Below are 13,047 nucleotides of genomic sequence, written 5' to 3'. Positions count from 1 at the left end.
GGCTTTAATAGTTTATTTTGGTGACATACATTTCATAAATGGTTGTAGTTCAGATAAAGAACCCTTTGAAAATTAATACAAGCTAACATTACCCATACCTGTTTACACTAGCATTAGCCAAGGGCCAAGACTTATTCGGTGTTGACGTAACACCTGGTTCCTCTAAATGGAATCCCTCTAGGGATGTAAGTCCCTCAAACTTGTATGGTAGGGGTGGGGCCACGCTGTTGGTGTCCCTTACAGGGCTGGGGGTGGCTCCTACCCTGGGGCTGTCAGTCTCTGTAAAATTATGAAATACATTTTACATGTACTTTAGAACAACATTAGTGTGACCTTCACTTCTGGTGTGAATGATTCTGATGGGATAAACTTTTCAAAAGATGTACATCTTTTGTAGACAGTTATTGCCTTTCTGTATCAATTTTAAATATAATTTAGATACTCACAATATTAACACATGGATGGAACTAGCTTTACCATATTTGCAACATTTGGCACATGGATGGAATGAACCCTACCATCTTTGTTACATGTGGACACATGGATGGAATGAGCCTTACCATTTATGGAACAAGCCTTATCATAAACGTAACATTCAAACACATTGATGGAACAAGCATTACCATTTGTGGAACAGGCCTTACCATATATGTTACATGCAAACACATTGATGGAACGAGCCTTACCATTTATGGAACGAGCCTTACCATTTATGGAACAGGCCTTACCATATATGTAACATGCAAATACATTGATGGAACAAGCCTTACCATTTAAGGAACGAGCCTTATCATTTATGGAATGAGCCTTACCATTTATGGAACAGACCTTACCATATATGTAACATGCAAACACATTGATGGAACGAGCCTTACCATTGATGGAACGAGCCTTACCATTTATGGAACGAGACTTATCATATATGGAACGAGCCCTACCATTTATGGAACAGGCATTACCATATATGTAACATGCAGACACACTGATGGAATGAGCCTTACCATTGATGGAACGAGCCTTACCATATATGGTACGAGACTTATCATTTATGGAACGAGCCTTACCATATATGTAACATGCAAACACATTTATGGAACGAGCCTTGCCATTTATGGAACAAGCCTTTTAAACATTTATGGAACAAGCCGTACCATTTATGGATCGAGCCTTACCATTTATGTTACAGGCAGACACATGGGCCCCACTGTCCTCACTGTTAGAGTCATCAAGCTCCAGAATCTCGTAGAAGTCCGGGATCAGCATGCTCACATTCTGTATAAAAGAAAACTAACTTAATGGCATTCATTATTGTTTTAGAACTCAAAATCATCTTTATGATTTATACCATCACTTTTAATAAATATATTTTTACAGTAAATATGGTCATGAACAATATCTTAATCATTATCAATGATATGAGTCCCTTTTGACCATTTCGTTTTGTAAGATTTAAATGTATTCAGAGAAAATGCCAGATGAACAAATTTAACAGACAAGCATCAATTGACTAGGCTAGAAGAAACTCGAGTTTAATGGATAAATGTACTGAAAAATGTTATTTATAAATAACTCCTGATCCCTGCCCAATTCCGATTATTATTCCACACATGTTACGGGGAAATAATAATAGTCATTGCATAGAAATTCAAAAATAACTCCAGCATTCAATTTCACACAATAAAAAGTTATATACCTTATTGATTACGTCAGAACTCTTGTAACCAAATAGCATCAGGGAAAAGTTTTCATTTATGTTGTGAATGGTTCCATCCGGAAGAAAGGTAATCATCCCGCTGATGTTTGCAAACACCCATACCACCCCTCTGTACACAATGGACTGTCCCATGCTGCTATTTAAAGCACCACTGTCATTGGCTCTAACACTTTTACTAAAAATAGATTCAGCCTGGCTTTTCCTTCCCAGAATGCATTGCTTTGGACTCTCAGCTTTGCTAAGGTGAGTGGGGTTTGTTTCACACAGAAGACTGTCGTCTGCAACCTCTATGACAATACTAAGTGGAAAACTGGCTCCATCTTTGGTTTTGCCGGTTGCTTTCTGCTTCCGCACATCCTAAATGAGGACAAATATTATTTTGTTGAAGTAAACATAAGACTGCATTATTATGTTCAACTCATTTGTACAGATTAGAAAATATGAGCCGTTAAATTCTATTTCATTTTCAATTAAGAGCTGAGTGACCATAAATTCTGCAGTTAAAGCGCCATAATATCTCTCATATCTTGTTTTTATCTATTTAATGATGTGTGCCATTTTAAGACAAGGACCATGGTGATGAATTGACTTGATCAAATAGACATTCATTTGTATATGCTCAATAAAAGCATGTAAATTATTTATTGAACATATTTGCTGGCAGAAACTTGATTTATACAGAATCTGATATTCAGGCATAGATGTTGTTGAGAACAAATGAGCCGCATCGCACGAGTTTGGGCCTTCAGACGTAATTGTTACAAATGAAATAATCATTTTTAAAAGATGCCCAAAATAATGATTTTTTCAATGTATATCAATTTCTTCAAAACTTCTTTATTACAAAGGTTTGTCATTGGTGCATCATTCTCTCGAGGATGAATGACCATTAATGAATCATAATCTTTTTCTTAATATATGTGCCTTAAAGAGTCTGTGTTAGGAAACTAATTTGAATTATAAGCTCGTTGTAATATTGATATGTTGAGTGTGCACGTCATTTGAATAATGTGCTTTCATTTCGACTTCATGTGAATGACGTCAAATTTAGTAATCAAAATGCACAATACATGGTGTCAATTGTAAACATGTATCTTTAAATATGCAATTTAAGTGATATCATCAAGAATTTTTTTTAATACTTCCTGCAAAATAATAGCAGGCCCAAAATCGCGCGATGCGGCTCAAATGTTTAATTACAAAAACAATATTGTACAGATAAAATGTTACAGGTTTTCACTAATGTCTCGTTACAGGAAACTGTATTTTGGCCATTTCTATAATCAGTATTTGGTCATGATCCAATTGGCAAAGTTATCTTTCTTTTCCAAATTATCCAATAAAAAATCCCAATCAGAAGGTGAAAAAAATGATGAAAATTTAAAAAATAACAACAGTTATTTCCCTTACATGCAAGTTGTTTCACTGATACATACAATGCTGGTATAGCATCTGTTACCCAATACCTCAGTAGCCCGTCTTTGGTGGTTTTCTTGTCTATGTTATTGTAACACTTTTATGTCTATTTTCCGATTTTGACAAAAAGAACGCAAAAATCCCAATCTCACAGGTATAGGCCATATTCCCAAATTACAAAAAAAACTCCGCTGTTAAGAACAAGTAATGAGTACTAAACAAGATATGTAAATGGCCAACTTTGTTATTCAGAACACAAGATTTTCTTTCAATCTGTTTAAAAACCTTTGACAGTCTTTCAGCAGTCCCAGGCAACTTTAAGGCAGGAATAAGTTCTGTTATATGTGCCCCTTTCAACTCCTCGTCATTTAGGTAACCATGGAGATAAGCTAGCTGATCGTCACAGGACACAATGTTACCCTGGAAATAAGAGGAACATAAGGAGCTAAATATGCAAGATAAGTAAGTATTTTACCACAGGTTAAAAGTATTGAGTGCTCAATAAATATTCTATAATTCAAGTTACGAAACTTTCCGTTTCTTACATACGAAAACACCATTGAAAAAAAGATTTTAAGGAAATATAACAATTCATATTTTTACACTTATTCTTGAATATTCCAACCTTTTCTTTGGAAGGCTCTGCAAGTCTTTTTCTAGCCATTCCATGGGCCAGATATTCTGACCCATTCCCAATGGCAAACTTCCTTAAAATCAGGCAGATTTCAACATTTTGGCAGCTTATTTTTTTTATTTTCATTCCCAAATTAAGGAGTTTATTAATCAATATTCCCAAATATAGGTCGAAGTATGTGTTCACAATATGCTTCGAAAAAACCTGTTTTGTACTATGGTCCACTGTTTTTAAATATTGACTTAATTGCAACATTGTTAAAAAAATTGATACCTCAGCGCCAAAGTGCACAGTGGCAACAGAACGCTCAACAGGCTCCATGACAACCAGACATCGCGGTTCTGACGCCCCTTCAAGCCGCTTCACCCAGATGGACACTGGTAGTACAAGACCGGACTTGTCCACTGCCTCAACCTTAAACAAATGGATATATGCAAGTTGTTAATGATGAATAAACTGACTGAACAAAACGTTTCTCACAGACTTCCATGTAAGGAAAAGTTAAACATGGAGCAATTACATACCCGTGTAAACTATAACACAAAAAGACAGAAATGGTCAAATATTGACTAGGGTTTTAGCAAGGTTTAATAAAAGACAGGGTGCTACAGAAGAGAGCCAGGGTGCTAAGGTAAAAAGGGTATATTGTGTCTCGTTGTGAAGAAAGGAGTCCAGGACATGATGAATGTGTTAGAAAATGGTAGGATTTGTTTTTAATTAAAATAATATTACCAATACTTAACACAATTCAGGTTTCTACTGCCAGATATGTCAAGTTTGGACGTATTTAAAATCAAGATATAAATTTCATTCAAAACCAAAGAACCAAAGAAATTTTTGACAGATTTTAGCATTTCGTTCTAGGGCAGAATGGTGCCAAAAAGTAACAGTGCAGCACCCTTTCAAGTTCCATAACTCTTCAGCAAAATCCCTGAGTAACAAATCATGAGGGCCATTGGATTTCAGAAACCTAATACCTCATACACTCTTGAATTACAACATGCTAACAGGAGTGATTAATATAATGCTGTAATAACTTTTATTACAATCATTATACATGAATGAGTTTAAACTAAGAGAAAAAATTATGTCTTTTTCATTTGTGTATCAGTTTGAAACAAACAAGTAGTACTACGTCTATGAGACAAATCACAGATCCTGAATGTTTATATATACAGTGTAACACTTTAACAAATTAATGATTTCAAAAGTGAATCACAGTTCTACAAGATGTATTCTATACACGTACCACTTTCCCACTAACGTTCACAACCTCCCCTGTGGGGTCGAGGTGCGACTCTTGTATGGTGGCTGTGTCCCGCCGTTTCAGCCTGACCAGATCACTCAGAGGTGTACCAATCAGGTCTGTCTCCTCATAGCCGAATAACTCACATGCCATCTCATTGGCAATCAGGACCTGCACATATTGGGAAAGTATGATGTATATATTTTTGTCCCCAGTTTTTTCCCCATCATATTAGGAAGGAGGCTTAAAAAAAGTTATGATAAATGTAAAAATAAGTTGTTGGCTAAAAAGAATACTTTTAATACAATTGAAACAGAGGACAGTGATAATTCTTGATCATTTCGGAAACATTAATTCTTCCAAACCAAGACATTTTGAAATTATGCCCCATATGATGAAATCATTCATCAAAATCTATCAACAAGACTTGCTATGTAAACTCCACAACTTGAGTTAGCCCTGACACATTTACCACATCCTCAACACATCAGCGAATCATAACCTATATGATACCCAGGGCAAATCAGCTGTAAAAATCTCGTACTCATGAATAATTAATTTCCAGCCGCTTGATTGGTCTTATGAGACACACCTAATGCGGTGCGGAAATGGCCGAGAAGTTACAGATGTAATCTCAGTTTGAAATAATCCAATGAAATCACGGCTTACAAATCGTTTTAGGCAGGATATTGTTCAATATGCCAGCGGTTCTTCATAAAGGAGATTCTTTCCTTTTTGTTATAAAAATCAGCTATTTTATTGGTTAGTAAAATTTAATGCTTATGAATATTCAAGATTTATGAAGTTTTCCTAGCCAATTTGCCCAGGGTATAATATAGGTTATAATATGCTTGGGTGCTGAGGATGAGTTTACCAATGCAGGACTTACAACCCCTCCACAAAAAATAACAATGAAAACTCTCTTAGTTCTTGTCCCAATTTCTCTAAACATCCTTAGTCAATTTAACACAATTTAGTAAACTTAGCTCACTATTTTTGTTTTGGTATAACTTGTGTAACTTTGACATTCTTAAGAGTTTTTGGACTTAACATGAAATTATCTTTATGTTGATGGCAATAAACTTATTTTTAACTAGTAAAAATCAAGATTAAGTAGGAATTTTGGCTTTATGAAATAAGCTACCGGTACTTTAATAAGATCGTTACCCAATTAAAAGAACTTTTAAGATTTTTAGGACCTTTTCAAAGGCAATAATAAAAAAATCCTCCTTTCAAACACCTTGTGTTAACAAGAACAATACAGGTATATGCAGCATATGCCAATGCTTATCTGTTTTTCTGACAAGTAAGGGTGTAACTCTACGTTATTAAAGCCAGAAATACTGCCCTTGCTACATTTATAAATGCATTTTTTCACTGGTTACATGTTGACCAAGTTTCTTGATGGTTTAACAGTTTTTAAGATTGACATTGCTCCATATATGCTCTTGGTCACTGGTAACATGTTCACTAAATTTCATCAGAATATTTTCAATTGTTAAATAATTTAAGCGTTATGGCTAAGTTTTAAACAAATCACATCACCCATGATGTGGTGCTGGAGTAGTTTATACTCCAGGTCCCGGCGTGAGCACATTGAAGGGTCCCAGAGTGACAGTCCAGCCACCGCACACCTATCCTGGGCAGACTATCAGGCGGTTAACCAGTACTAGGTGCCTTCACCTCTGCAAGGAACTGACAACTTCTGTACATGCCAGGGGCAGTGGTAAAGTGCGAATGGTCGTAGAAAGGATTTCATAACCAATCACAACAGAAGTGACTGGTTTGCCCGGGAATCGAACCCGGGTTTGCCGATTCACAGTCCAACGCTCTACCGATTGAGCTAACAGGATGGACGCATCACCCATGATGACACCACTGCTATCAATTTATCTCTAACAAGAGCTGTCACAGAGACAGACCGCTCGACTACTGTGAAATCATTAATGTTCGTGGGCATGAAATTTCGTGGTTGGCAAAAAAAAAAAAAATTCGTGGGTACTTGAATTCGTGGATTTTCATTTTTGAAAAAAAATAATCGAAGATGCGATTGTCTGCATAATATCCACGCGCTGGCCCGTAATTTCTGTCTTCTACGTCACTCTGTTTATGACACTCGCTAATGTGGTACGACATGCCAATTAGTGCATATACCCATGTCACTTATCGATTTAATTGGGAATAAAGGTAATAAAAGAAGATGTACCCTGATCATAAATACAGATAGGGGAAGCCATTGAATGACATTTAAGAATTTTGCAAACTGTGAAAACACCGAAAAGGTGCGTATATTGTCATGTTCGGTGATTAGTAACCTTCAATGTTCTAGTAATCGATTAATTATTTCATTAAATAAAAAAATCGAGTATGGACACTCATCACGCACATCTTGTAGACTTGGAGATTTTCATCAGCATACGTTTAACCACATGCTTATAACTGTCATTTGCTGCATAAAACACATTTAATTGATTTGGTTCATTATTTGTTAAAGGCAGTTATAATATATTAACAGAATAATGATCGTAAGTTATACAGTGAGACAGGTTTTAACACTGTATACTGCGACCTCTTTTAAGAATATACTAGAGTATGTACGTAACAAGGCAATTGAAAAAGTGAATAAAGGGTTTATATTTCGTGGGATCTTGAATTCGTGGATCACCCAACCCACGAAAACCACGAACATTAATGCCCCACGAACATTAATGATTTCACAGTATTCCGCCGCTCTACAGTGTAAGGATTATTGTTATAGTGCCATTATTTGAATTTAATGCAAACTAGAGTTATCTTACTTGGTTATTTAAGTTGACTGGATGGTTGAGTATCATTGTATAAAATCTCAATGCAATACATCAAGTAGTTGCTGAGATATTAACCTACATTTGAGTGTGCTTACATGCAAAACATTAACCAGAATTTCTAAGTCAAATAATAAAGGCCCATAATTTGCATTATAATCAAAAAAGTGTTATCTTACTTCATTAATTTAGTAGGTTAGATAGTTGGAAATACATATCAAAAGTTTCAATGCAATAAATGATGTATTTACTGAGATAATGGCTTAAAGGTGCTTACATGCAAAACCTTAACCAAGGTGTGAAGCCGACGCTAGGGTGAGTAGTATAGCTCTCCTTATCCTTTGAATAGTCGAGCTAAAAACAGACATGTTCAAAAAAAGAAAAGAAGATTACATGTTTCTTACCTCAGATGTCTTTGAGTTGATGGTACATATCGCCTTGTTAGGATTGCGCACCGAGGAAGGGTACGTCCCTGTGGTTTCGCCACACATTCGCCAATAGAATGACCCATATTCACCAAGACTGCTGGAGTAGGAATTCTCAGTCTTCGAAGCATTGAAGCTTCCATCTCTTGATGCACTGAAGCTACTATTTCTGAAATATACATAGTGGTGAAACTTTACATTTAAGAAATATAACACACTACTGAGGGCCATAAGACATTTTAAGGACCGGCCAATCAGCCCCCAAAGGTGTATATGGTCCGAGGCATTAGCCGAGGTCCATTCACCTTCGGGGGCTGACTGACCGGTCCTTATAATGCCATATGACCCGAAGTGGTGTGTTATATTTCTTACATTATACCAAACATTTTTCATTACCATTCAATATTTTTTAAAGCGATTTAAATGTGTTTTATTGAACAAAGATAATGTTTACTTGCGACAAGTTTTCGCTTTTGTGAAAATAGCAAACCGCACTTACCAACTGTATGACGTCAGTGGTCCATATTACATTTTTGGCGAGGTCCGGACCGGCCAAAAATATAATATGGACCGCTGACGTCATTAAACTGGAATTTCTTCAAAATACAGTGATATACGGACCGATTGAGTTTATATATACAAAGAAGGGACACATTTATGTGAGGTATAATATACATGGATAATGCTACAGTGAGATACAATCAGTGATATACAATCATGTTACTGACCCAAATTCTTTATATTTAACTAGAGCTATCACGGTCTTGATGAGGCCTAAAAAAAAAAATTGTTTGGTTAGGGTTACATCCTTTTCAAAAATAGGTAGGGTAGACCTGTAGGCTTTTTATTTTTTTTTATTTATTTTTTTTATTAGGCTTTATATAAGAATGTCATTTTCATCATTGGAGAATGGTGTTAAAGTTATCTTCTATATAAGCAATTAAGGTTTTAAACTACATATTGAAAAGCAAAAAAAAAAAAGATTTTTTTTTTTTTTTTAGTTTTTCATTTTTTTTTTCAAACTGACTATAAAAACGTTAGGGTCGGCGCCTATTCCGTAGGTAGGGTCGGGTAACCCGAACCAAATGTATTTTTTTTTTAGGCCTGAGTACCACCAGATTTTGCCCTGACACAAACTGGTCAACAGCGCTTTTTTCCACTTTTAAGGAAATGGTGGAGGGGCCCTTTAATAGGGGAAAAATAGCATCTGTTTTGCAAAAAAGGGGAATAAAACTAACATGATTCTTGTAATGGCCCACTTGTTTTCAAACCTTCTATTCAATAAACCTGTGAACATACTCATGAATAGCACTATATTGCTACTAGTGCTTGTGGTTTAGAGGTCAATGCTCCTCCAAAAAAGGAGGGTTTTATTTACCAGGGGCTATGATTACGTACAGTCTCAAGTCCAAATCTAGACTCAGACAAGCTTTTTAATAAAGGAACAAAAAATCAGAATTACATGTATTCCATTTTTAAAAAAATATTTATTTTTTTAAATAATAGCAAAACATTCAAATAGTTATATATTTCAGCAAATTTAACCATCAATGCTCTGATAGAAGGAAAATTATAATGAAATGTTTTGCCATAATGAGTCTTTAGTCTGAACTCAGACTTGAGACTGTTCGTAATCACTTCCCCAGGGCAGGGGAAAATATATACTTAATCAGCAGGGGAACAGGATAGAAATAAAGTGTGAAAGTTGATGAAGCATAAAGACAATAAATTATACCATGTTACATATACCTAGAAGAGACATGACTAGATCCACCAGATGACAAGTGTAGTCGGGGCGGCGTGTTGTAGTCCCCGCTCCTAGTTGACCGCGGCAGCTGGCCGGAGAAACTCACATCATTCAGCTCTGCAACTGTTAGGAAAGAAACATAAAAATGATTCATATCTAGGATAATTGTTTCAGTGTATGATCGTAATATATTTCACTGATTGCGCACTTAAAGTTATATTTCACAAGTGGCATAACCACGAGGGAAATATTCACTTTTGGTGTTTACGGGGTAAAATTTAACTGCATTCTGTTAGAAAAAATGCACCAAACTTTGAGCGAACGTAAAATTATTTCAGAAATGACATTGCTGACATTGTGTCCTATTTCTGTCTGTGTGTGCTGATTTTTTATTTGAAAAGCAAAATGGGGTTAGCTTTCGTAACAGTAAAAAAAATATCAAATTAATATTTTCACTGCCTGAAACATTGTATTGTTACTTTTTTCAGTGCTGTTTCAGGAAAAAAGGTAACAGATAATGATGCAATATTATTTAAATTAAATACAGTACAGATAACTTGTCATTTATAAAGAAAGTATCACAAAACCCACAAACCTTTAAAGTTATCCAAAGGCACCTTCTTGACAGGTATGGCAGTTTTGACCTTGGCACACTTAGGAAATGACTGGTTCCCTTCGAACGACTCACTGAGAGGTGACTTCAGACCAAACTGTGTTCTTCTCTCGTTTTGTCCCGACCTTATTTAGGAAAAAAATAATTAAATTATTTCTTAATGAACCATTTTGTTTTCTTAACTCAAAGACCATATAAAACACAGGGCTATCCCTCTACATATGAGGAATGGGGCTGGGGCCCTAAGAAAGGGATATTTAGCCTTTTTTTTGCTAAAAAGGGAAATTTGCAAGTTGACAGAAAACAAAAACAAGATCTATGTTATTGCCAATTTATGTTGTATACTTTTTATAAGGGCTGCAATTAGTTTTGATTGAAACGTTTCAAATAGGAAAGAAAGCGACCAGTTTCTATTCAAAGTCACTTGTTTTGCGAATTCAAACAAATCCCAACCCTCTTTTGACCAGTTCATTCTCTTATTGATAACACTGCTCATTGTGCAGGGGGTGTATGTAGAACTGGACTCAGACCTGATCCTATCCAGTGGAGACGGGTAGCAAGGGGAACCAAACATCATGTGTCGAGGTACAAGGTCTGGTAGGATCCTTCCTGTCTTGCCATAAGTGTTGTGTGCATCTTTCTCAGTTTCCATGTTTGGGAGTTGTCTTAAATAAAATACATTATAGATCAAAAATATGAATTAGGACCATTCCAATGAAATAAGATACATATTTGATTATCAGAAAGGCCCCGAGCACATTCCATGTCCTGCCAAAAATGGCTTAACATGTCTCATTGCCTAGATGTGGCTCGAACTTTAACCACCAAAGTCCAATTCATCTTAAGCAGATACTGAGAGTTTCCTTGATTCACCACGAGTTAAACTGTGTAACAGTAACACACTACCTCACAAATTATAGGGAACAGTAACTGTAGTCTAAAATAATAGACGTGTTATACGGGATTCTTCCAATCCCTAACGTCTAAACGGGAATGTGCAAAAAACGGGGGTGTTTTAAAAATATTGAAATTGTTTTAAGTGAAGTATTTTATGGTTGAAATTGATCATAAAGAGCTATATTCATATTTTACCATGTAAGTGAAATGTTATTTTGCACAAAACAAGCATTTAATGCATTAAAACAAGTTGTTTACCTTTGCAATAAAACGAAAGTTGACTGACACAGACAACAATTATGCGAAGGGGAACAACTCGATACAATCGTAATAACTCGGCCTTCTCCGACAAAGCTTCGAGATAGACCTCATTCTACAATCGTAACAACTCTGCCATGGCCGAACTGTTCCGAGCGATTTAAAACTGTGCCCTGAAGCCTTGCAGGTGCCCTTCATGTATATATCGTTATGTTTTGACAGAATGAAATGAAGAAAAGCTGTCAAACTCATAATTATAAGTTGGATATTTATTTTTTTGTGTACGGAACTAATATAAAATAACATTATCTGGTAATATTTCTTGTTTTTATGATATTTAATAGACGCTTAATGCTTTAACCCGGAATCCTGATCGGAACAACTACCCACTTTTGATACTAAACAATTTGTACGTGAAGGATTTGCCATATCAAAAATAAAAAAAAATCTGTCAACGTACAATTATTTGGACTACAGTAAATGTTGCTCTGTAAACAGTTATAAACTTCAATCTGGTGACCTGAGAGATACCGGATGGCATGCTGGCAACTCATAAAAATGAAAAGCCTTCCTCAGATTATCACTTATTTCAAAATCAACCCAGGTGGGTTTGAATCCTGAAATTAGCCTTTCCGGAATGCTACCATCATTGAACACAGCAATAGCATTTATACTAAATACAACTGACTGGTTTTGACATTTAAGTAAATTCTTATTGAGATCATTATTGCCTGTTGAATTAAGTTGGTAAGTTCGCTCAAAATCATTTTACATGCCCCACCCACCTTTCCATACTTTGAGACATCAGTAAAAAGAATCCTCTTTTCGGCAAAACTCGTTTACTTCGGGTAGCCTAATGGAAAAAATTCAATGGCCTTTAGAAAATAAGATGGTTATCTAAAAGATACGTACATATTACGTTTTTTCACACGTCAGTTCAAGAACTGATTTGTTTTGAGTCTTCCGCCATTCCGTTGGAAACATGACAGGACACCACCGTATAAGAAAGTTACCAAAGTGCGGAACGGAAAATAAATGGAACGTTTCAAATATTTACAAAATATTATTTTTAAATGTATTTTTAAGGTAAGGGTTTTCCCGGCCTGGATCCCTTACACGTTTACACGTAGCACACATAATTTTATTTAAATACCTGTTTATTACCATTCTTCGGAAAATGAAAATTAAAGTTTCCCGGTTTCTCACCGTATAATCTGAATCTGGTCAGAATACTGCTTAACGAAAGCAAACAACTATACACGGAGTAAATAACTTTATTAATTACAATGATGA

General features: G+C 35.6%; 1 protein-coding gene across 1 annotated transcript in view; it reads right to left on the bottom strand.

Moving 5' to 3' along the window:
• The window catches only part of LOC128206338 (uncharacterized), a 30,277-nt gene extending 17,534 nt beyond the window's left edge, over positions 1-12,743 (bottom strand). Inside the window, exons 1-11 of the mRNA XM_052908723.1 lie at positions 12,667-12,743; positions 11,130-11,264; positions 10,582-10,724; positions 9,989-10,109; positions 8,219-8,408; positions 5,014-5,181; positions 4,038-4,178; positions 3,416-3,550; positions 1,694-2,071; positions 1,173-1,272; positions 99-279 (exon numbers count right to left, since the gene is read on the bottom strand). Coding sequence (XP_052764683.1) covers positions 99-279; positions 1,173-1,272; positions 1,694-2,071; positions 3,416-3,550; positions 4,038-4,178; positions 5,014-5,181; positions 8,219-8,408; positions 9,989-10,109; positions 10,582-10,724; positions 11,130-11,251 — 1,679 coding nt within the window. The 5' untranslated portion in view covers positions 11,252-11,264; positions 12,667-12,743. The remainder of the gene's footprint in view (positions 1-98; positions 280-1,172; positions 1,273-1,693; positions 2,072-3,415; positions 3,551-4,037; positions 4,179-5,013; positions 5,182-8,218; positions 8,409-9,988; positions 10,110-10,581; positions 10,725-11,129; positions 11,265-12,666) is intronic.
• Between the last annotated feature and the right edge of the window lie 304 nt (positions 12,744-13,047).

The sequence above is a fragment of the Mya arenaria genome, chromosome 10, assembly GCF_026914265.1.
Source record: "Mya arenaria isolate MELC-2E11 chromosome 10, ASM2691426v1".
NCBI lineage: Eukaryota > Metazoa > Mollusca > Bivalvia > Myida > Myidae > Mya > Mya arenaria.
The sequence above is the reverse complement of the archived record's forward strand: the minus strand, read 5'-3'. Positions and strand labels throughout refer to the sequence as shown.